Genomic DNA, 26,226 nt, shown 5'->3' on the forward strand with positions numbered 1-26,226 from the left:
AAGTCATGGCCTGGCAGGCATCAAATGAAGAAGGGCCAAAATATATGTGGCTTGCTTGCTAGCTAGTTGAATTACCTAACAAAAAGAAACCCTCCAGCTCGAACTTGGATTTTGACACTTTTGACTGCTACAGAAGCTTTAAATTAAGTATTCATGATCTCTCCAAATGATATTGCTTTTTTATATATGCATGCAGCTACCCTACCTTATAATCAACGTACTCCATTTCAAGGTGGCACCAGTACTGGTTTATCTTTTACAAGAACATGAGGATATAGCTAGCTAGCTAGGTTGTGTCTGTCAATGAGCACTTCAAAACCCATTAATCCACGACAACTAGTACAATAATAAGAGATTGAATAGCCAGCGCTATAGCTAATATGAAATAAAAATCTGATTAGTAAGCAGAACTGACGTAGCTGTGAGAGTAGCACAAGTCATAGATTTATCTCAGCGCTTTGCTTCTTCCACACCCCCTCCCCCGCTTCAAATTATGAACCATAAAACAATCTTAGCCTCACAAAAACACTCACCAATTAGGATTTAATCTTGAAGTGTTGATCATCTTTTGAATGGGGAATTTGGCTTCAAAGTCTGGCTGGAGAATCGCCATCTTTCCTGTGAGCTGTGATGGCACATGATCAGTACCACTCCTTCACACAGTCTACATCACAATGATTCAGTAACTCTGTTTGACAGGGTTTTGGCGCAATCTTTACAAGTCATTGATCAGGGAAAAGAATATACAGTTGGTATTGAAGTTATTGGCCGCCTCGGAAGAGTCCAAAAACATTGTCATTTTCATTCACTAGTTTGATAGACGTCAGTGGTTTAGTTCAGCTTCTTGCTGTGTTGTCACTATCGATCATGAGTACTAACTTATTATTTACATTAAAAAAATGTTGTTAGTAAGTACCTACGTACTCCTAATGTGTTGATATTTCAAGTTGAAGAAATTTAAAGCTCAAAAACTTTAATTTTTTTTTTTAAAAAAAAAATTACTCATATAATATCATATGATCAGTGATGTGATAAAATACGTCATTTATATGGGTACTGCTACTCAGTGTACATTTCTAACTAATTTTTAATCATATAAAACTCAAAACCTGAAAAAATTAAAAATATCGGTAGAATTTCAGTTATTTAGTATGTTAAGTGGTGTTTTCCTTCCATTTATACCGATTTGTAAATATAAGGACTTATTTGAAAAAATCTACTCCCATTTAGGAAAGAAAAGGGACATAAATACTCCAAAAAAAAAAAAAAAAAAAAAAAAAAAAAAACAGAGAGAGAATCAAAACTATGCGGCCAATATATAACAATTTTTTTTTCTAAACGTAAATTTTATATTTTATTTTCTAATAGGTGTGTTTGAGAATAATTAGAGGCAATTATATTCTAAAGAAAAATAGCTACATTATAATTACTTTTTAATTTGAGGGATGATTGTAGAAATTGAGGGAAATTAATGCTTAATCCACAAAAAGTAATACAAAAAACCACCTTACAAACTGTTGTAGCTTAATATCATACAACATTGTAACTCTTTTTACCATAAAGTAGAGATATTACACCACTTCAAGTCACATCAATATAATAAATGTCTTTTCCTAATTCTCTTCATGGACATAGAATTTTTGATAATTTGAGAAGATGATTACAGATTGAATAGGCTAAGTTTGAGAAGGACTTTCGTACTTTCCGATTTACTTTCTATTTAACAACGGAATTACACGGAATCGGAGTACACAAGCAGCATTTCATGGAAATTCTTAAAATATTCCGCTTTTACACCATGGGACGTTGGCACAGATGCCAACTTTTGAATGTCTAACACTGATGGACGACCTGTTTACTTTGTGATTATTGAAATGATATCGAGGGCTTACTTCAGGATGTTGAGTGCTTGTAATCATCCTAGTCTAAGATGGTTGCACCCCATGGGCGTGAAACTAGTCGAATGAACACGCATCCACACTTCTATTTAGTTTAATCTGCTGATTCAATGCTTCTCCAAACCTTAAAAAGTGCCAATTCAAGTGATCATAAACTTCTTAAATTGGTCGAATTGCTGTCGTAGAAAGGTTGGTCTAGAATATATTTCACAATATGCCTTGTTCCGAGGACTCTCCTCTCCTCTCCTCTCATCTCATCTCCAAACATCACTCAAATACAAACACTTTCAAACAAAAAACAAAAAATAATTCATTCAAGCTTTTTCCAATCCCAAAATAAAAATTATATTAAAAAATTATATTCTAATAATATTTTACCTTTCTAATAGTTTTTATTTAAATTTTTCTCTCTTTTCCCAAAACTCCATAAAATTAATGAAATTGAAATATTTTACAACTTGTTATGCTTCCATCAGTAAGAGAACCGAGACTTTTGCAACCAAAAAAAAAAAACTCGGGTGTTTGACCACTTCGCATTGGGTAATCCAACAACTTTCACAAGACTCTGAATAATGCTTTGTTCTATATTTCGTAGCCAAAATTGCCATAATTTACAGCAGAAGCACATCTATTCCACAGGCATTAAAAAAATAAGAAGATGCAAATAAAACCTCTTACCGTCAGATTTCGATCTTCTGCATCAAATCAAAACATCCAGTACCCATCTTCACTGGCAATCCAAGACAGATCCTAGCAGATGGAGTCTCCAACTCGTCTCTCTCTCCATGATATGCAGCTTCAACAATGAACTTCGAAGCCGTCTCAAAAGACATTTTGCTGAAAGGAGACGTCGACTCCGCTATTCCCCCAAGTCTGTTCATTGGACGATATCCACCCGAATGGGTCATATACTCAGCAATGAGGGTTAGGTGCCGCATATTCACAGATATCCCATAAGAACCGAAAACATGCTGTATTTCCCTGATGATAGTTTCTCTGGCGGCTTCCACTCCATACGTGGTTAGCATAGCATGGATGTTGTTGGAGTATACATACCTGACATCAAGAACATCCTGAAACTGCCACAAAGTACTGAAATCCACACCTGTGGTTTGCAGTGCTGGAACTTTTTCTTTTTCTGCAGACGAGATATCCTTCCTGTCTTTGGGATTTTTACCATAGTATATCACTTGTTTTTCTTTGCAAGTAACTACTTTACACCCATCAATCTTACCAAAGCTCTGGATGTAAACCTTCTTGGCTGTTTTTTGAGCAATCTACATAAGTGGTATTAAAAAAATTAATCAAAATTTCAAAATGGGGCAGTAATCAAAAGAACGTCTCATTACTAATGAACTATATAAAAAAACCCAATCCAAAATGTCACACCAGCAAGAGCAATTACATCGACCTAACAACAAAAATGTTTGATAATATGACTTTTGAATGGGGAGCCAGCCAATGCTAAACACTATAGTGAGTCATAATTTCAACGCCAATAACTAGATTGATAGTTGTTACTGCCGGAAGACAGAGGCCCATGGCACCACCCATGGACTGTAAGCTGGTATTGGGTTCATTTATGCAAGGGCCAGGAGTGCTGCTCTGTCAGTCAAACTTTTGAGGGTATAATGTTGTATAGGTTCAAAAAAACAACGTGCCGCTATAATCTGTATCAGCCTTGCACGCATGCGTACACAGGGAAGAGCGAGGTTGTCAGTTTGTAACTCCACCATTGACTCTAGCAAAATCAATCTCCCTTGCATAGTTGATGCAGGCGACTTTATCAAACCACATGTCTGCAGCGCCCTCTTTTATTTGGTGCTTTCTATTGTTTCTCTACTAGTATGTGTTTGCATGACAAGACATCAAATAAGTACTTTTCAGGCCACAAATAAGTTTTAGAACTCAACACTTCCACCATTGATGAAATTCCTCTAGAAAGTACTGGAGAAGACTAAAAAGGAAGATTTAAAAGATGACTGTATTATTTTTACTAAACTGCACCCAGTCTTCCCCATTGCTCCCCATATGAGGGGGAATGAAACAAAAACCCAAATTAACATGTAGCTATTGTAAGGTATGCTATTATAAGATGTCTTTCCTCCTAATCGTTTCCACCTGCACTCAGGACCGAATAAGACCCCCAAAAATATGACAAATAGTCATGAACAAGCCAAGTGAGAAAATATAACATTTTGCGCATGCTGCAATTAATTCCAAGTTTACCCCATTAGCTGAGCATAAAAGGAGAAAAGGGACTTGTAAAATAGAGGTGATTTGGGAAACTTATAGAATTTGTCTATACAATTCAAAAGGGGCTATAAATTTGGGACAAGTCTAAAGGAAAAGGAAGAAATATCTAAAGGTCCAAGAGAGTAACATAAAAGGGTGATGCGAATTGACAAAGCAAAATGTAGATTTGCTTGGCATGTATTTTTTGTGGGGTGGTCTTGGGGAAGTAAGACAGTTCCATTTGGTAAGTTGGGATAAAGTTTGTTCATTGGTTGCTTGCGGCGGTCTGGGGATTCACAATTTGAGGCTCTTCAACAAAGCTCTTCTTTAGAAATGGCTTTGGAGGTACCATTTATAGAGGGATGCATTATGGAGGAATATTATTGATGTTAAATAGGGAGGGCTTGGGGGAGTTGGTGTTCTAACGAAGTAAGAAGTGTGTATGGTGTGGATTTGTGAAAATCTATTCGGAATGGGTGGGGAATTTCTCAACCATATTTCGTTTAAGGCGGGTGGAGGAGATAGGATTTGGTTTTGGCATGGTCTTTGGTGTGGGAACTTGGCTCTTAAAGAATGCTTTCCCTTCTCTCTTTAGAATTGCAAGGGACTAAGTAGCTACTGTGGCTGATTCTGTAATTTTTTCTAATAATATCCCTCAATGGATGTAAGATTTATTAGAGATGCTCATGACTGGGAAGTGCCCATTGTTTCCGTATTTTTCAGTAGGTTGTATCATATGAAGTTAGTGTAAGGAAGGAAGGACAAATTGCTGTGGAAACATGCTGGAAATTCCATTTTTACTGTCAGCTCTTATTATAAAACGCTGACTTGTCATTGTGTCAACCAATTCCCTTGGAAATGCATTTGGAGATCCAAGGTGCCTAGTAATGTTGCTTTTTTCTGCTGGTTGGTGTCTCTTGGGAAAATCTTGACAACGAATAATTTGAGAAAGCATAATATAATCTGTTTAAATTGGTGCTATTTGTGTAAGAAAGATAGTGAATCCATTGATCATTTGTTTCTGCATTGTGAGGTGGCTAAGAGGGACGAGATTTTCAACAGGTGGATCTCTTGGTTTGCTGGAAAGGGTTTATGGGTAGTCATCGCATGCTGCTATTTGGAAGACGATTCCTTTATGTTTGATGTGGTGCCTTTGGCTGGAAAGGAATGGGCAGTGTTTTGATGAAAGAGAACGTTTGTTGGGAGATGTCAGAGTCTTTCTTCCAAACTGTGTCTTTGGGCGAATGTTCATGTATTGAATGGGAATGATTTTCACATTTTCCCGTGGAAGAGTATATGGAAGACGAAAGCTCCTTAAAAAACAGCCTTCTTTGTCTGGACAGCGTCTTTGGACAAGTTTCTCACCATAGATAATTTGAGGAAACGACGGGTCATTATCCTAGATTGGTGTTGTATGTGTAAGAAGCAGGGGGAGTCTGTTGATCATCTGCTTTTACACTGTGAGGTGGCTAAGGCTGTATGGGATGATGTCTTCTCAAGAGTTAGATTGTCTTGGGTTATGCCTTGGAGATTGGTGGATTTCCTCGCAAGCTGGACAGGACTACACGGAGATTCTCAGGTAGCGGCAATTTGGAGATTGGTACTAATATGCTTGTGTTGGTGCATTTGGAGGGAGAGAAATGCTAGATGTTTTGATGATCAAGAGAGAACAAGGGACGAGCTTAAAGTTTTCTTTTTCAAGACATTGTTCCTATGGGCAGGGGCTATAGTTTGTAACGGACGTAGTGTCCATGATCTTCTTCTTTCTATTGTTTCCTATAGCTAGGCGTGTTTTCATGTATACTTCTTATGTACCTGGGCTATGCCTATTTCTATGAATATATTACCTTTGATTACCGATCAATAAAAATCATGATTTTCTTTTAGCTTCTTCTAGCTCCTAATTCCTAGCTTGTATTTAGGTGTTTCCGCTTATATACTTCTTATGTACTTGGGCTATGCTTAATTACTTGTCTTAATAAAATCTCTTATTATAAAAAAAAAAAAAGATCTGCCTGGCACCCCAAAATAGAGAGTATATTTTCCAAAGAATAATAAGATGGATGCTACTATGAAACAGAAAAGAAAGAGAAAGAATAATAAGATGGATGCTACTATGAAACAGAAAAGAAAGAGAATGCGAAAGAACCTGAGCCAGTAAAATATGTGGTTCGTTGGTAAATCGAAAATGGACCTCAAAGTGCATTCCCTTGGTTTTCACAAAAAATGCTCTATCGTACTCTTTTTTTACTAGTTTTCCTCTGGCTCTCTTCTTTCGTTTGGCTTCTGATTGGTTTCTTTTATCCTTCAACTTATGCTTAGAGGGTTTTCCAAGTTCTGATGGTTCACATGTTACATCTTTGACATTGACTATTCCAATCACAGCATCATTACTAACTTCAATTTCATCCTCTGCACGGTCAAGTTCACTTTCAGAGCCAGCTGACAGCTCCCCTTCATCCGGTTCCTCTTCAGAAGAGTCCCCATAATCCATCTCATCTGTCGCTTGCTGTTTTCTCTTTTGTGCATCCATACCAAGATCCTCAGACCCCCCTCCATCATCAGCATCATTGTCGTCATCATTTTCTTCCTCACGGTGTGATTTATTTCCAGATACATCATCATCCTCTGTCCCATTTGAAGCATTTGACTGAGAATCTGGCATGAAGGTTTCAATGCCACTAATTTTAGAAAGCAAGAGCAGATGATTTTGTATGGCGTCCTCCAACTCCCTCACAAAAACAACCTCTAGGGTTCCCTCCCAGTCTTCTAATGTAATATCAGTGTGTTTTGGATAGTTTTCAGGTATGTGAAGCATCATTTCAAGCTTATAAATACTGCAGGTCTGGTGATCATGAACAACAAATGGAATGACAGATACTTTCATATTCTTTATTATGTCTGCGACAGTTATCTTCTTCAACTTATCAGCAAGACAAGAGGCATCCTCCCTGTAGATAACAAATTTGTCAAATTGCAACCTTTCTTGATGTATATCTGTGCATATGCAGGTGTAGTGTGTTCATCACCGTAATGCATGTACATCACAAAAACAAACAGAGAAAATAGCATAAATAGTTTTTTTTTTTTTATCGGTGAGAAAATAGCATAAACAGTAACACCCAAGATTTTAAGTTCCACCAATGGCTTAAGACCTAAGAATTACATTGATATTAGATTAGCAAGAGGCTTAATGATTTTTAAAGTTCTAAATCCAGCATTCCATGCTCAGCAGAGCAACATTAAAAACCATAAGAACTATGTCCGTTCTGCCACAAAAATATAAAGAATTTGCATTATGCTACATAATAGAATTCTATAGCAAGAGTGCCTTGGGAACCACCAGACACAGTATATCCTCCTCTAATCAACCACAGGTTTTTTTTTTTTTTTTTGGCAGAAAGGAGGGTTTGGGAGGAAGCAACTTTCACAATATTCTCATCCAAGTGATGGTATCAAATTTAAGCACATGTGGGTGAAGTTTTTCTTCTTTTAATTAATAGTATTAGAGGCTTTTGAAAAAGGAATAATCAATTATTAAGTAATAGAGTCATTAATTATCTTGCGTAGCATGAAGTTGGTTCCTGAGAATCATTCATCATTACTGACTTAATAAATATTTTTTTTGATCAGTAAGAACGAACTTTATTCAAAAATAGGCATAGGCAAGTACTGAATAAATATTATTTACTAACAAATAAAGAATGGCAACATTCTCCATAACATTTGGACACGATTCATCAGACCAATCGGAAGTAACTTGAAATGTATAAAGAATACAAAAATGTTTCCCAGAAACAGAAATACAAAAGCACAAAAGAATCTAGACCACAATGGACTTGTATCATTGTATGTAACTTACTTCGACCTCCCAATTTGGAAGGGGCATGTCATCACAGGGGTCTTAATATCACTTGAAGCAGTCATCAATATTTCCTGTAGGCGTGGAATTCCAAGTGTCACGTTCATTTCACCTCGCCCAGCAAGATGGAATGTATTCAACCTGATAAATTGTAATAGTTTTAGACAGCCTAAAACAAATGAGAAAAATCATCTAAAAGAACATATTACAATTGTAATAAAAAATGGCATAACCTATATTTTACAACTTAAGAAAATAACAGCCAACACGATCAAATCTTGCCAGTGGACATCATAAGGATCAATTAGTCTGTGATACGTAAGGAAGAAATATCCCTATCCACCAATTTCATGTAGAAACAGTTACTAACGACAGGTTAACAAGATTGTGCTGCTATAACACCAGGATAAAAACTCTGAAGTTAAATAAACTAAAAAAAAAAAGAACAACAACAAAAGATTTATGGGCATGCACCAAATCTTAAGATCAAATCAGAAATAGTCTTGTAAACATTCCAAATGCTACCAATATCATAAAGCAACTAACCTAAGTATAACATGCTCTGCACTATGACACAATTCTTTTATAATTTTCTGTAACATATAGAATGAAGTTAAGAGGCATTTCATGAAACATGAATAAAAATTAAGAGATCATACGTCATCTGTGTTGATGGCTCGCCTACAGACTGTGCAGCAAGCACTCCAACTGGTTCTCCAGGCTGAGCAAGGCTTAAGACATATTTGTGCTCCATTAACTTCAAGAAATCCGCTTCTTTCAAATCATTAGGATTTTTTTGTCTCAAGGAGAATGCACGCACAAATTCCTTTGCTTTTTCTTCAAGGGCACAAGGCAATTCCTTGATGTAACTATTGGACTTCTGAAGCTCTTGACCACACTTTTTGAAAATCATTTCTTTATTCTGAAAATAAACAACCAAAAGAGATGTACATTGTAAGAAATTAGTTTTCTTTAGAATACAGATTCAGAAATCAGGAACAAGTTCTCACTGCAGCCAGCGCTTCAAATTTTGCAATATAACTCGTTTGATGTACATCTACACCATCTTCTCCATAGCAAAATTGAATAATGGAACCATCAGCATCACGAACAGTATGGTCATAACAAATTTTTAGGCACTCAAGATTTTTTATTAGGCATCGTTGTAGATATCCACTGCGAGATGTTTTCACCGCTGTATCAACCAACCTGTGCAATAGAAAGAACATAGTTGAAAAAATTAATGCATGAAGACTAACATTGAAGCTGGGTTGCATCTGAATAATCCTTTTAATTGCTATTTTAATGGAATAGGTTAGAAACAAGAGACTAAATTTAATCAAACATTGACATTAACTGTCCATAGATGATGCTCATCTCTTTCATGGACGTTCAACCAAGTAAATAATCTTTTATTAAAATAACAAAGAATAACCTAATTAAAAATCTAGCCCCTTCACTTCATTAGGAGCATTTTGGTCAGTCTTTATGCCCAAATGAATTTCCACACTTAAACACATGCTTCTATCATACTTAAGATTAATGGAAGGTATCAGCATTCCTTTTTTTATATGGTCAAAATCACCCCTACTAATCGTTCATTTAAAAACATCTGGGCATCTCACCCATCCAGCCTCAAAGACCATCGCACTTTATCTAATTCCCACAACCACCACCACCCTATTAATAGAATAACTTGAAGCATCCCATGTAGTGTTCTAATGAGAGCACTACCACTGCCTCCAAGATTTTTGACAACTGTATCTGCTGCAACAGTGTCCATCTCTACCTTCTTCTATGTCTTTTCAACTTTCAGCACCAAGAGACATGGGAGAAAGGTTTTGTAATCAGATCATAGAAAATAAAGAAAGTTGCCGTCTCAATTACTAAATTCATACATCAATTGGAAAACTGAATCTGTTTTAGCAAAATAATTATGACCTAATAAAAACATTATTCCACACATTTTCTTTCATTCATATTCGCTTCAGATTAATCCTAGTAATTTTATCAAAATAACTACGACCTAATAAAACAACTCTAACATTATTCCACACATTTTCTGTCATTCATATTCGCTTCTAGCATTATTCTGCTGTGAAAACTTTTCTTTCAATATATTGTTTTAGTGATATCTCATCTCAATTAATTCATGTCTCTGTTAGAGTTAGAAACTATATGCCCCCTTCATGGTTCAGGTAGTCAAATTCCTCTGGCACAACATTATTGAGGATGCCCAAGCCACTGGAAAGTGAGCTTTAAAAGTATTGGAGACATCTTAAGAGAATTGCTTGCATCTTTTTAGGCACTGTAGTTTAGATTGAAATAAAGGAATATAGGCACAACACACGCTCATTTGTACTTACATATGTTTACAGTAAGATAAGACGTCTTCCAGTAACAAAATACAGGAGTTCAACAAGGCTTACAATAGCAAAATTCAGGCCCTAAACAATCGAGCAAGAAAATTAAAGAAGACACATCTTAACCAAACAAAAAGCATGAAACTTCAACATGAAAATACAATCACATGCCTTTACATGACAAAGGTACATAAACAGATTCCAATTGCATAATGCATCAATCCTTAATTCACCATTATATGGATGAGACTGAACTTTGACTTACCCTTCACGACCAGCCATGCAATGAAAGTAATATTCTTGAGGGTGGAGACCAGTAAGAAAGCGGTCAATAATAAAGCCACCAGCTCGAGCTGCCCAATCCCAAGGAGGGAAGCAAGGTAAAGTTTTTCCAGAAACCATTCGAGGGACTCGTTTGCCTTCTAACTCTTGTTGTCCTAAATGAGAAGATATTTGCTGGAAATTAACCTGTTTAAGGCACGACAAATATGTAAAAAAAGCTAAAACTATACACAATTTTCACAAAGAGTAATATATCACGAAAACAGAGAAGTTTACGTTAAATTGATTTTACAAGGAAAACTTGGATCATAACCATTTCTTAGATATGGAGATGCTACATATCTGACCATCGATATGTTGTCAAAAGTAGCATTAACAAAGTTTGAATGTTTCAGTTCATAAAATGCAGCGTCCAAAGGCGTTCGCTAAGACATGGTGCCACCAAAATCCAAAATAGATGCATTGATTGCAACTTAAGTTGATCGTTGTGATCTTCATCCCATAAATCATAGGCTGTCAAATCAAACATAAAATATGAACATAATACCTTGATCACACACGACAAAAGTCACCCTCATAGAAGAGTCAAATACACAACTATTTTTTTTTTTTACAAGTAAAGTCAAATACACAACTATTACACAACTGGAGAGGGAAGCTCTATGGAAAGCTATAGTGGATTCCAAATATGGTAGAGCTTGGGGTGAGTGGTGCTCGAACAAAGCAAACAGACCACACGGTAGGGTTGTGGAAGAATATCATAAAAGGATGGGCAGTCTTCACTAGATACATCAGACTTGAGGCAGGCAACAACAATGGGATCAAATTTTGGCAAAACATATGTTGTGGTGAGAGAGCTTTGAAGAAGGTTTTTCCAGACATACACAGGATTGAGCGGATACAGGAGGCTTTGGTGGCTGATTTAATGGTACTCTATAATGGCTCCCCTCAATGGAATGCTAGTTCTTTTAGAACGACCCAAGAATAGGAAGAAGAGAATAGGGGTTGCGTGTGTAAACAACTTCTTTGGAGTCCTTTTAAGAAAGGGAAGTTCGATGTTTGTTCAGCTTCTACTTCCGACTAAGTGTTTTTCCTACATATGATTTATGTACTTAGGCTATGCCTATTGTCATCAATCAAATTTACACTTATAAAAAGTATACTTTTCTGTAAGATAATTTTTTTGATAAGTAGAGAATACTTTGTTTTTTTTAAGTAATAAGAAGTTTTATTGAATCAAGTAAATAGGCATAGCCCAAGTACACAGGAAATATACAAGAGAAAGCACCTAAATACAAGCTAGGAACTAGTAGAAGCTAAAAGATAAAATCCTATGTGTTATTAACTTGGGCAACCATAAAATCCTATTTCTTTAGTTCTTAAGTCTAAAACTTATCAACATGGCACAACCTTATTCAGATCAGGTGTCCATGGCTCTTTCAGCAATCTAATATTTTTTTACAAGTACACCAGAATTTTATTTTATTTTTTAAGTGATATATGGAAACCTGCAAACAATGCAAGGACATTACAGGCAGCAGAAGCATAAATTCTGCTTTAGGTTTGAGCTGCAAAGGGGATCCCACCAATTGTTTTAGCACATTTGGATTAGGCATTTGTTTAAACAGTGCAAGGGGTGCCACCAGACACTGGAAGTGTGCAAAAGGCAGCTAGAAGAGGAAAGGGAACAAGAATTCATTAAACCTACAAAAGAAGTAGTATTGCTGTGGACACTTGACCATTCATGCAAAGTTTAGAGCATAGAGAGTTTTAGCTCTGATAGAGTTCTCGTGTGGTCTTCAAAATTGCAGGTGTTGCATTCATCCCAAACACACCGCATTAACCACATTGGAGCCACCTCCATACAGTATCTCACAAATTACCACTCAGTTTACCTCCCCAAACTGTTTGTAGTTCCACCACCCGTTGGGGCATTACCCATTCAATTCCGAAAAGAAGAAAAATCAATGCACACACAGTCCTAGCTGCATCACAATGAAGCATCAAAATGGTCAATGGGATCCCCACTCTTGTTGCACATGGAAAACCAATCCATCACCATATGATGTCTCATACAGTCAGGATCTTCCCCTGAGCCACAGTCCAGGCAAAGAAAGCCACTCTTGAGAAGCAATTGTTCTTCCATATGCTTTTCCATGGAAAGGAACGTTAAGCCAAGGGATGTGATATTTAATAGAAGAATTTTTCTTGAATGAATCCAACCCCCCCCCCCCCCCCCCCGGGGATCATTGCAGTGTTCCCTCATTCTGAAGGAGTACAGGACGTTGAGAAGCTATGAGACTGATTCCACCTCTTAATCCTTCACAAGTCTTAAAAGATGCATTCCAATGTTGATTGTCATCATACCCCAGTACATATCAACCACTAATGCCTCGCTACAACTAGATATTTTGAATAATGCTTGATCTCGACACTGCTTTAAAAAAAAAAAAGATCTCAGCAACATATTTTCTTATCAATAAATAAAATTTTATTAAAATAGGCGAAGCCAAGTACATGGGCATATACAAGAGCGACACCTATGCATGAGTGCCTAAAGATACAAGGAAATCATGCACATTCATGCCATTAAAGTCTATTACAATTGACCGATGGAGTAGGGTAAAAAAAAATAAAGTTCTAATCTCGATCATTGTCCATTCACGATTCTCAAAACTTCGACCATTCCTCTCCATCCATATGCACCACCAGAGACATATCAGTATCATCTTGCATATAGCTGCAATTTGAGTGGTACCTCGGATGCCTTGCCAGCTGGCCAAAAAATCCACAACCCTTCGTGGCATCACCAAATGGAGCCCTGCTCTAGCAAATATGTCATTCCACAAACTCATGGCTTTGTCACAATGCAGTAATAAATGATCCACCGGCTCCCCACTGTTCTTGCACATATAACACCAATACAATACAATGATTTGGTGTTTCCTTAGATTATCTAAGGTGAGAATCTTCCCTAATGCAACTGGATGATTGCAAGCAGGAGTTCACTTCCTTCCCTCCGGCGTAGGCCTCTAGAGGGGCCTTGGTCCTCCATATGTTCTTCCATGAGAATGGTCTTGTAGAATGTTTCATAAGGGACTTATAATACGACTATACAGTAAAGAAATCTGTAAAAGTGTCAATTTCCCAGTCTTGGGCAGTTCTAAGGAACGTTATATTCCATTGGGGAGAGCCACTAGAAAGATCCATGAGGTCTACAACTGAAGCCTCCTGTCTTTGTGCGATGCTGTATATTGTTGGATAAGCTTCCTTAAGGACTCGATCTCCATACCCTAAATCAATCTAGAATTTAAGTGAACCATCCCCAACTGCCTAACGTGTGTATCGATGGATGTTTGTCCAACCTCTTCGGATGTGTTTCCAAAGCCTCACCCCATGAGGTCCGCTCAACCTCATTCGAGCACCATCCTCCCCACAATCCACCATATTTTAAATCTATGATAACTCTCCACAAAGCTCCCCTCTCCTCATGGTATCTCCATAGCCACTTACCCAATAAAGCCCTGTTGAAAACCAACAAATTATGAATTCTCAGCCCTCCTTCACGTATTGGGGTACAATTGTAGCCCAATTCACCAAGTGAAACTCGAATGAATTCTTCATCTATTCCCCCCCATAGGAAATCTCGTTACAACTTCTCTAACTGATTAACCACCTTGCATGGTATTGGCAAAAGAGATAAGAAGTAGGCAGACAGATTTTTTTTTTTTTTTATAAGTAAGAAAAATTTATTGATCCTCATAATTAGGCAAGGCCCAAGTACACAGGTGGTATACAAGAGAGATATACCTAATTACAGCCTACCAGAAAAGAAAGAAGCATACAAATCATTAAAATTAGCCCCCCTCTAATACAATAACCTTAGCCCAAAGTAACAAAGATTGGTAAAACAAGTCTCTAATACCCCCCCCCCCAAACCAAGACCGTTCTCTATTTTCAAAGCAACAACCATTCCTCTCGTTCCATATACACCACATAAGACATAAAGGCACCATCTTCCAAACCTCCGCTACTTGACGATTTCCCCTTCCTCCATTCCAACAAGGCAATAGATCCACCACCCTCTTAGGCATCACCCACGCAATATCTAGCCTTACAAATATATCATCCCAAGAGCCTTCGCCATGTCACAATAGAGAAGAAGATGGTCTGTTGATTTTCCATTCCTTTTGCACATAAAGCATCAATCCATTATGAAAATACCGCGCTTCCTTAGCTTGTCTATTGTCAGAATTTTTCCATGAGGCCAACTAGCCAAAAAAGCAACTTTTAGAGGCAACATTTTGAGGTAGGTAGATTGGAAATAGTACTTTTTATCAACGTAACTCTACCACCTTTGGACAAATAAATCCTCTTCCAACTCGCCAGTTTCTGCTCCATTTTTTCCAACACCCCATCCCAAATGGACTGCAACTTGAAGGAGGCATTCAAGGGAAGACCAAGATACTTCATTGGCAAGGTGGCGACTTTGCACCCCAAAATGTTGGCGAAGCTCAAAACACTTGGAACATTTCCTTGCCTATGAAGTATTTGGGACTCCCTTTGGGGGCGACTTTTAAGGCTCGAGCTATATGGGATGGGGTGGTGGAAAAAGTAGAGAGGAAGCTTGCCGGGTGGAAACGGATGTATTTATCGAAAGGGGGGTGTCTCACTTTAATTAAGAGCTCTTTAACTAATCTCCCCACATATTTCCTATTCCTCTTTCCTTTGCCTGTGGGGGTGGCGACTAGAATTGAGAGATTATTTCTGGCCATTCTATTGGCGGGAGTGGGGAAGGAAACAAAATTCCACCTAGTTAGTTGGAACAAAGTTTGTTCTCCAATTCCGAATGGTGGCTTGGGTGTATGCAATTTGAGGACTGTCAATAAAGCCTTATTGGGAAAATGGTTATGGAGGTACCAGTTAGAGGGGGATGCGCTTTGGAGGGAGATTATTGTTTCTAGACACGGGAGTGTGTGGGGAGGACGGTGTTCCAATGCAGCGAAGGAGGGTATGGCGTGGGTTTATGGAAATTTATTAGGCAAGGATGGCAGTGCTTCGAAAGTCATATACGGTTTGTGGTGGGAGAGGGGTCCAGAATAAGGTTTTGGCATGATGGGTGGTGTGGAGAGTACGCTTTGTACAAGGCTTTTCCAACACTCTATCATATTGCAGCTAATAGTGAGGCTTCCATGGAAGATATGCGGGTATTCTCTCATGGTTCTTATCAGTGGAATGTCCTTTTCAATAGGGATATTCATGATTGGGAATTGCACACCGTGTCTGATTTTTTCAGGTTGCTATATTCCATGGGAAATACCACGGCACAAGAGGATAAGGTGCAGTGGAGGGCCAATGACAGTAAAAAATGTACAGTTAGGACTTATTATAAGATTCTATCAGGGCAAGGCAATGCTGCATTTCCATGGAAGAGGATTTGGAGGTCCCGAGTGCCCACTAAAGTAGCATTTTTTGTTTGGACTGCGGCTTTGGGGAAGATCTTGACCACGGACAATCTGAAAAAGAGGGGACTTATTGTGATGGATTGGTGTTATTTGTGTAAAAAAATGGAGAATCTGTAGATCACTTACTTTTACATTGTGAGGTTACAAGGGGGTTATGGTATGAAATATTTAGAAGAATGGATATTGCTTGGGTAATGCCTTCGAGGGTGGTGGATTTATTGGCTTGTTGGAAGGAGCTTCAAGGCTGTCCTCAAGTGGCGGCAATATGGAAGATGATCTCATTGTGTATCATGTGGTGTACATGGTCGGAAAGGAATGAGAGGTACTTTGAAGATAGGGAGTGCACAATGGTGGAACTCCAGAATTTTTTTATGCGCACTTTAATGATTTGGTTCTCAGCTATTGTACCTGATGGGAACAATGTCCATGACTTTCTTTCCTTAAGCTAGAATGTATTTAGGTGTTTTCTTATGTATACTTCACGTGTACACGGGCTATGCCTATTTCATTCATATGAATAATTTTTTTTTTTTTTATAAGTATATGATATGAATAAAATTTACTTCTTACTTATCAAAAAAATAAAAAATAAAAATAAAATAAAATTTACTTCTTACTTATAAAAAAAAAAAAACATTTCCAACTGGAACTAATTCTAACTTGGCGAGTTTCACTTTCAATCCCGATGCCGCTTCAAAACAAAGTAGAAGAGCCCGCAAAGCTTGAATGTGATTGTGACTAGCACCACAAAATACAAGAGTATCATAGCAAATAGGAGGTGGGTCATCTCAATTGTGCCGATTCTTGTATCCCCTACTACAAATCATTTTTTCTAACACCCCATCCCAAATGGACTGCAACTTGAAGGAGGCACCCAAGGGAAGACCGAGATACTTCATTGGCAAGGTGGAGACTTTGCACCCCAAAATGTTAGCGAAGCTCAAAACACCTGGAACATTTCCAACTGAAACTAATTCTAACTTGGCGAGTTTCATTTTCAATCCCGATGCCGCTTCAAAACAAAGTAGAAGAGCCCGCAAAGCTTGAATGTGATTGTGACTCACACCACAAAATACAAGAGTATCATCCACAAATAGGAGGTGGGTCATCTCAATTGTGCCGATTCTTGCATCCCCTACTACAAAGCCAGATAGAAATCCATCTTCCACAAGACCTACAGTCATTTTACTAAAAGCTTTCATTATGAAAACAAAAAGTGGTGGGGATAGGGGATCACCATGCCTCAATCCCCTAGAGCTTTCAAAGAAGCCCCTTGGAGTACCATTCACCAAAATGGAGAAGTGTACTATGGATATACAAAATTGATCCAAGAGCACCATCTCTCTCCAAGGCCACACCTCTCAAGCATGTGTAACAAAAAATTCTAGTTTACTCGATCATATGCCTTTTCCATGTCAAGTTTGCATAGTAACCCTAGAACACTCGACTTGATGCGACTCTCCAAGCATTCATTGGCAATGAGGACAAAATAAAGGATTTACCGACCTCGTATGAAGGCATTCTGGGGCTTGGAAATGATCCTCTCCAATATCGTACTCAATCTATTAGCCAAAACCTTCGAAAGAATTTTGTAAATTCCAATCATCAAGCTAATAGGGCGAAAATCCTTAATCCTCCACCACTCCCGACCTCTTTGGAATAAGAGCAATGAATGTAGCATTAAGGCTTCTTTTGAAAGTACCTCGTTCATGAAACTCATGGAAAAAGCTCATGATGTCATTTTTAACTACTTCCCAGCATGCCTTAAAGAAAGCCATAGTGAACCCATCCGGACCTGGAGCTTTATCACCTGCCATACTTCGCACTACCTTGCAAACCTCTGCCTCCTCAAATGGTCTCTCTAGCCAACTTGCTTCATGGTGATCGAGCAACTCAAAAATAAGACCATCCAGGCGTGGTCTCCAAGAGAATTGTTCTGAAAGTAATTGTTCATAGAAGTTGGTAATATGATCCGCGATCTTAGACGGATTCAATGTAATCCCCCCATCTGAGCGACTCAACAACATATATCATGCAAAAAGAGAATCCTAGACCTATCTCACAGCAAGTACTACTGATCTAGAAAATACTCCCCATCGTCAATCAATGTTTTTCCATAACCTTGCTCTGAAAGGTCATTAACCTCATTGGAGCACCATGTATACAGGATGTATACAAAAGAAACACCTAATTACATTCTAGAAACCTGAAAAGAAAACAAAAACTCATGATACGAACGTTACAGCAACTCAGCAAAGAGTGAAATGATAAAAAATTCCATCATCCTTTTATCTATGCTGGAGCCCTTGAAAGAAATCAACAAATTAGATGAGTTGCAAGGGATGAACCATAAAAAAGGTCAGCTACTGGCTTAGATGATTTTACTAACTGAAGAGATCCACCAGCATACAGAAACTATGTCAAAATTACACTATCAACATGTCATTGTTTTCTCCTCTATAGGAAATTTATAATATTACTCAATTTCCATATAAAACTTCAACAATTGAATCCAACAGATCATGGCCTTGCCAGTAAGAATTTCAATCAGAAGTTTAATACAGAAAAAAGATACAGTATCATGAGAACAATAAGAGCTTACCGATGCACCCTTAGCCCCAGATGTAGTCATGAGAGAAATACAGTTCTTTCCAGAGGGTTTCAATAACCCTCTGGACAACAACTCTTTGAAGAAGTTCTTACTTAATTCTTCATTGAGCTTGCTTATCATCTTCCTGTCCAAGTCTGTCAATGCAGGTTCTCCATTACTGCGTATCTTTTCTTCAATTTTCAGCTGCAGGAGATCTGCATATTAAACAACGGATTAAGACGTCAGATACCCACTACAACAAGCATGCTCAATAAAATGATAGAAATGTGATTTTTTTATAGGACATAAGCAGCAGAATGAACAGTACATGACCATGTGAAGGAAAATTGAGGCTTAAGCCTGCGAGTCAAAGCAAAGGGGAAAAATGGAGGGCACAAGAAAGGGCATTCACACACATCTAATACACAAACCAATGTGCCAGCTTTAGTTAAATGGATAAGATGCTCTAGAAATCATCATCCCCAAGCCATCATTGAATTTCTTTTAACATGCTTTTTCATACCAATCATTTTCCAAAAAGGGAGGAGAGAAGAAGAGAATTGAAAAATCTAAGTTAACAACCATTATCTGTGGCATGGAATCAACGAGGTAAGTTGAAAGCAAATCTAAAATAGAACAGTGGCCTTCGAGTAAATCAATTGCAGTTAGAACGACCACATTAATCAAAATAATATCATATTTGCAGAGGAAACACAGTTTGAGGCAGAGCTTTTCTACATGATCTATAACATACCTATTTTATCACCACCCTTATCACTAACAAACATACGGTGAACTTCTTCACCAACTTTCTCACAATCTAGAAGGTTTTTGTCCCTGTCATCATCTTTTTTCTTCATTAGCAAAAGATCATCTACTCCACAGGTGAACCCATGCACCTGAATCATAAAGATCAGAAAACAGAAGTTTAATTACTTGTCCAAACAATCTTACCATGGGAACTGCGGAAAAGAAATCCTTCAAAACAAGATTTTGAGCAATAGAGCTCAAAGCTGGCTGACCTGCAAAAAAGCAGTAAATAAACGACTCAACGCAGAAAGCAGGATCCCTGCAGTGTTTGAGCCATAGAGCTCCTGCACTGTATGAACCAAACCATATTCACCAAACTGAGCCTTGTCAATCACACCCCGCACCAAGTCATTCCTATATATCAACAGTTTATCTTCATCAGGCTCCTTTTTCTTTGATGCATTTCCATCAACCCTTTTCCCTTTACTAAGTTTCTTGTCATCCAGCACCCTTTCCTTTGTTCCCTTTTTAACAGCCTTTTCTTCTTTGTTCAGTTCATCCTCATCACTCCCGCTCTTAAAAAAATCACGTGGGAGTTTTGCATCTTTTTCAACAGTAAATGGAGGGTGACCCTTAGTAATATGATTTAGCAAGGCGCTAATCACCTACAAAGGAAAATAAAACAAAAATATATGTATAAGACAATGATAGTATCTACATGTCACTGACTTTTGATTAACAACCGTGTAATGGAAAAGATATGTCAAGTTCACATTCAAAGGTCCAGGAACATCAAGCATGGTCATGCGTCAAATGAGAAGGGAAAAAATCTTAATTTTTTATAACTAAACTTCAAACTGGTCGACATTTAGTATGAAATACAGAATTATTTTGCAGCATCAACTAATTCTAACCTGTTTCCCAGTCCAAAGAGGCACTGGTTTCCATATTGCCGGCAGAAGGGGCTGCATCTCATCTTCAGAGTTCAACATGCAAACTTTCTGGCCAAATTTTCCTAAAAAAGAAACTGGACGAGCAGTAGAGATGCCAGCACAATAAAGAAGCTGGTTGAACTCGTCGCCAGTAAAAAATGTATCCTTCTTTGTAAGAAGCACAGCACTTACGACATGATCTTGAATCAAGGCTCTAATGGGTTCACCACTTGTGGGCTTGACATATTGATTATTGGCATTTACAATGTTGTAAGCTTCTGCACGAGAAATTTCATCTTGTGGGAAGTGAACATTCATTTCATCTCCATCAAAATCAGCATTGTATGTACTGCAGTTTGCATAGTGCATCCGAAGTGTTTTCTCCCCCTTTAACACACGAACTACATGTGCCATTATACTGGGCTTGTGTAGAGTGGGCTGTCTGTTAACAAGCACAATATCCCCATCTTGCAAGTGGCGACGCACAAATTTTCCTTCAAATTCATAATCACAGCTTTTCCCATGCTGTGTGAGGAGACCTCGTGATGATGGCAATTTCCTTGATATTGCAATGCGCCCCTTGCGACTTGGTGGTAGTTGCTTAGTATCTAGCTTATCACCATATTGTGTAGCTCCAGGATGAATATCCGAACCATTGATGATAGCATTCCTCAACTTGACAACATTCCAAGGAGTCACCCTCTCGGGATAGGTTAATCTTAATGCAAAATAAGGAGGAATTCCAATTTCATTAACTGCTAAATAGGGATCTGGCGATATGACAGAGCGGCAAGCAAAATTAACCCTCTTTCCCATCATTTTCTGGCGGAACATGCCTTCTTTCTTTTCCAGCAATTGACAAATCCCTGAGGCTACATTTCTTTGACCTTGACCTGTGGCAGTTTTGCTATCAAACAACACGTTTATAGATTGTTGGAGATCCATCCACCGGCTTACTATTTTTGAGCGTTCTAAGTTGTTAACATGAGCATTTCCCAATGATATATTGGACTGTAGCACCTTACCCAACAAAACAGTTTGAGGATGTTCCATGACAGAATCACCTCCCTTGGATGGGGGCCGGAATTTGATTGGAGGTACAAGAATAGTCTCTAAGAAGAACATAGAGTAATCAGTTTTTGGTTCACTATCTTTCACTTTAAATCCCTGATGCTGAATATCACTGATAAATGAGCAGAGTTGACTCTCATTTTCCCATAGAAGCTTCACAATTTCTTTAACTTCTGATGGTAATAGAGGTCCTGAAAATAAATCCTTCTGCTTAACAAAATCAAGAAGCACTTCCCCTCCTTTTTTTCTTTGCTTTTTTGTGGCACTATCGCGAGCTCCTGGAGAGGCGACACTGGATGGATCTGTTTCAACAATATCAACAACATCCCCCCAGTGAGTCATATCATCCGTATTTTCCACCTCAGGCAAAGATTTTCCATTAGTTCCACCAGTGGATGACCTTCCTAGCTTGCAACCTCGAATAGCATTCCGTCTGGCATCAGCACCTGACATGCCACTCTACAAACATCAACCCAAAAGAGAGGATTAATTATCTAACCAAAAAAGTATTGGATATCTTTTTTTAGCATGATACAACGATACTGTAATATTTTGATCTGTTAATAGTATTTTTTCCCTTTTTTATTTCTCTTTGTTGGTAACCTTCAGTACCTAATACGTAATTTGTTTAACCAACTCCCCCCTCCCCTAAAAAAAAAAGCTTCAGAGACTATGAATTTGCATGGCCGAGAATGACTTTAACTAGCATACCAGCTATCTAAATAAAGGTTTTCAATTATCCAAACTTTGCAACCCTATGTTGGCAGAATCCCTATGGTGGTCATACAAATCTAGAAGTTTGGAGGATGGTTCCCCTACGTTTAATGTGATGTATGTGGAAAAATGCAACCCTTGAGCTTTTGAAGACCGAGAGAGGACGATGATAGAATTAAAATCTATTATATTCATCACCCTCTATGCTTGAATGGCTGCTCACCATGGCTTCCAATTTTCTAGTTATCTAGACTTCAAAATTGTTTTCTTTTTCCCTTCTTCTTGCTAGTTGGGTGTTTCCTTTTGTATACTTCTTATGTACTTGGGTTGTGCTTGTCAAGGTGTTCTTTAATAAAATTACATTTTTTTATCAGAATTCTTCAATAAAATTACATTATATATCAACAAAATCTTTACCAACCAATCAGCCAGTTTTCTTTACAGAATCCACTCATCACATTCTACAAAACATATGCTTTGCAGTCATGATGGAAAAAGAGGAGATGAGAATTAGGTAATGGTAAGGAGCACCAATGTGGTGAATGCCAAAAGGTCTAGTGTACGGGAGTGTACAGCCAAAGGATAACCAAGGACATCCAGTTCCCATGGCAGGCGCTTTCACTGAAAGCATAGAAGATTGAAAAAAAACTCCATCCCCTAAATCATCAGAAGTAAGAGGAGATAAAAAAGGAACACTCGATGTTTGTGTGGACAGTATTCAAGCTGAAAGGACATGAAGAAACTTACCATATGAAACCATCCAAATGTAGGTTTACTGATTTTAGGATTTTTGGCCCCACAACTCTTACAAACCACAAACCTTGGCCTCAGAAATTTTTTGAAAACAGACATTGCTTCCATAAACTGAAGAGAGGTCCAACCTTGCTGCCTTAAATACTTGGCATCATGATTCTGACTCCAATCACCATCATTAGGATATGAAGTTTCACCTGGTGTATCAGAATCTAACCTTTTGGCCCCAACGACATCACCTTTCACAATGAGTTTCAATTGAGAAATACATGTCTCAACCTTCAATTTGTATAGAATTCAAAAGACAGCCGTTAGAGAAGACATCAAGACCGACGAAATGATTAAAAAAAAGTGAATAGGAATAGCCTCCAAAAAGCAAGGTCAGAGTACAAATAAAACACAATAGTCTTCATGAGCCCATCAAGTTCTTATATATAACACATTAAAGTGAAAATACCTGGCTTCTGCTTGCCCGGAAATGGTGACAAAATAAACAAGTTCTCTGGAGAAGATTGTAAAGAATATTAAATAGCAATGGATTATAGGCAGGTGAAACAAGATCAATATGACCACAGTGACCTGGGCAATGGAATGAACGCTGCCCACATTTCTTGCAGCTGCATAGAAACGAAGAACCATATCATCCATATGTCACAAAATTGTCGTATTCTACAATAAATGCAGCTAGCATAAACCATAAACACGAAATAGTTTCCAGAAAGTCTGTAGTATAATAAAATTGTTGCCCACGAAAAAGAATCAATCAAAATCAGTTCGGGCTAAACAAAAAAGCCAGCCTCCCAACAACTTCCAATTCTACAAGCCAAAATATAACTGATAACAGAGGCAAGGACAAACTTACTCCATTTGCTCTTCAATTAAACGAGAAGGACATAATGTTTGAGTGGAGGGAAGCAGAATTGCAAAGAGAGAGATAGAACAAAAAAGATATCTATGACTTTGATTATAATACTATAAAAGTTAATAATAATGATAAATACATAGAAGACCACATAAACGTTCATCCTAGGTGCCATCAGATTCTCACATAGATGTGGTGTTAAATTAAAATTGAATGTTGTGGACAGGAAATCAGCAAGAACAGGATGACATGAAAACGGGCAAGTATAAATAGACTTACAGACTCCTTTCATCTAGCGGGCCCAATTCTGGATCATACAATCCACCAGGTACAGGTCTCTCCATACTATCAAGCAAAATGGGGTTCGTAACCTTCACAACGCTGTGCTCTCGAACCTCTTCATCTGTAAAGAAACTGAACCTAACTGCTTCGACATGCTCTGTTGTACCCTGCAATAGTGCTCAGATTTAGAATTATGGTGAACTGTAGGCGTCTCACATTATTGATCAAATAAAATTGTTTAACTAAATTGAGGTTTTCATTATAGCTTTTCTTCTTGGGAAACCAAATAAAAATCATCATCTAAAAGATTTTATTTTTCCAGCTGCTCCTTTTTCCTAAAATTTTTATTTTCTATACAGCAAGTAACAACAAGATACCTCGAGAGACTCTAGATTGGTATCAGATATGCATTTTTCAAAATGTTAGTTTCTGAGTAAAACCAGACAACTTGCTAAGCTCTTCTTAAATCCCAAGAAAAACAAAAAGATAGAAAGCACGCCGAAATTATGAATCCAATTCTTCATTAAAGGAAAAAAAAAAAAAAAACTCGTATTTCGAATTTCCAGAAAATCAAAATCACAACCAAAACAACCCGACGTCGTCATATTTGATATTAATCTCCGTTCACCATATACTTTCGGAGCCAAATAAAACTATCTCCTCAACAAACTGAGCTACATAGGTATCGCATCGCTCCATAACTCCATTGAATTTAGTTACTTTATTTCATTAAAAACCAAAAGGTATGTAAATATATATATTTTTTTAAATATTTTCAAAATAAGTGAAACGAACACAATATGAGAGAGAGAGAGAGAGAGATAGACCTCTGTGATCTGAGCCATGATGGTGTTGCTGACACGCAAGGCTACGTAACTAGGCAAGACCGAGCTACTGAAAGCAGAAAGAATGACAAAGAAGAGAGAGAGGCAGAAAGTGCTTGGTCACCGGCAGTTCGGGGTTGTCGGTTTGGTCGGCGAGCAGAGAGTGCGAGCGACAGAGGGAGGAGACGGTGAGGGCGAGAGAGTGACGAAGAGAGAGAAAGCAGACACGGACGGAGATTTACCAGTGGCGGGGCGCTGCAACAGACGAAGTAGGGGACAGTAGAGGACGGGCTGGAGTGGCGTCTTTGGCGTGGGCAAGGCTGAAGAGGGTTGGGTGGCGAGAGGTAGAGTGGGCGGTGTTGTTGGCGGTAGCCCAGTGGTGAGGGCGGCAGAGAATTTCGGAGATAACGAGAGGGGTGGACGGCAACGAGAGAGAGCAAGAGGCCGAGGGAGGGAGAGAAGTGGTCGGAGAGGCTTACCGACGTGGACTTGTGGTAGGACGTGGAGGAAACGACGGGGGCATGGCGTTGAGCTTGGGCGGTAGAAATGCACAGAGAATGAGAGATCAGGACAGGCGGAGACAGAGGGCTACTGAAAGAGAGGCCCGAGCGGGAAGAGAGAGAGAGAGAGCGCTGGACGTCGGAGACGGAGCTGGGGAAGAAGAAAGAGAGGGAAAAAAAGAATACTGGGTTTTAGGGTTCCAGAACGACGTAGTTTTGAAGCTTTTTTTATATATAAATATATATATATATATATATTTATATATAAAATATAACCGGGCTGAGTTGGGCTAAAGGATAATGGGTCTTGGGGCTTGGGCCTATAATCGGCCGGGTCATAAAGAAAAATGATAGATATATGATAAAGTGTATATATCATTAACAGCTTTGCTTGGTATAAGCAGTTTAGCGTAATATATCGAATATTAATGTTGACATGATTTTTTTTATTGAAAAAAAATAATATAAGAAAAATTTGAGAGAAGAAAAAATCTCATATCTCACAAAAATTATTTTTATTTTTAATTTACACTGTTTCATTAAACGAATGTTTTACATGATAATATTAGTATGCGATCTGATACACACACTCACTTGTAATAAGACTTTTCCTACCATTTATATCGATTATTTTGTTTTTAAAGTATTTGTGTTTATTTATTTATTAATATTATATTTTATATTTTTTGGTTTTTTTAAACATACATATAAAAGATGCTTAAAAAAAATTGCAAAAAAAGAAATTACATTGTTGAACCTTTTATAAGTACCTTCTCTCGGTAGCTCTAGCACCACCGATTCATCAATATTTACTATGTGTAACAGCTTTTGTTGATGAGGAAC

At 38.0% G+C, this 26,226-nt stretch overlaps 1 protein-coding gene across 2 annotated transcripts; it reads right to left on the bottom strand.

Moving 5' to 3' along the window:
• Nucleotides 1–1,675: 1,675 nt before the first annotated feature.
• LOC121264965 (DNA-directed RNA polymerase I subunit 1) lies at nucleotides 1,676–25,581 on the bottom strand. Of its 2 annotated transcripts, XM_041168378.1 has the most exons (15): nucleotides 24,887–25,581; nucleotides 24,057–24,226; nucleotides 23,373–23,532; nucleotides 22,910–23,194; nucleotides 20,360–21,907; nucleotides 19,718–20,110; nucleotides 19,450–19,594; nucleotides 18,708–18,910; nucleotides 10,624–10,826; nucleotides 9,006–9,204; nucleotides 8,655–8,917; nucleotides 7,996–8,136; nucleotides 6,283–7,084; nucleotides 2,577–3,175; nucleotides 1,676–2,023 (listed from the first exon to the last, which is right to left on the bottom strand). In XM_041168378.1, the coding sequence occupies exons 1-14, from the start codon at nucleotides 24,902–24,904 to the stop codon at nucleotides 2,579–2,581; spliced, it is 5,127 nt and encodes a 1,708-aa protein (XP_041024312.1). In that variant the 5' UTR covers nucleotides 24,905–25,581; the 3' UTR covers nucleotides 1,676–2,023; nucleotides 2,577–2,578. The 2 variants fall into 2 exon arrangements, with proteins under 2 accessions (XP_041024312.1, XP_041024311.1); XM_041168377.1 differs by lacking the exon at nucleotides 1,676–2,023 and having other exon boundaries at nucleotides 2,346–3,175.
• Nucleotides 25,582–26,226: the final 645 nt, after the last annotated feature.

The sequence above is a fragment of the Juglans microcarpa x Juglans regia genome, chromosome 5D (genome assembly GCF_004785595.1).
Source record: "Juglans microcarpa x Juglans regia isolate MS1-56 chromosome 5D, Jm3101_v1.0, whole genome shotgun sequence".
NCBI lineage: Eukaryota > Viridiplantae > Streptophyta > Magnoliopsida > Fagales > Juglandaceae > Juglans > Juglans microcarpa x Juglans regia.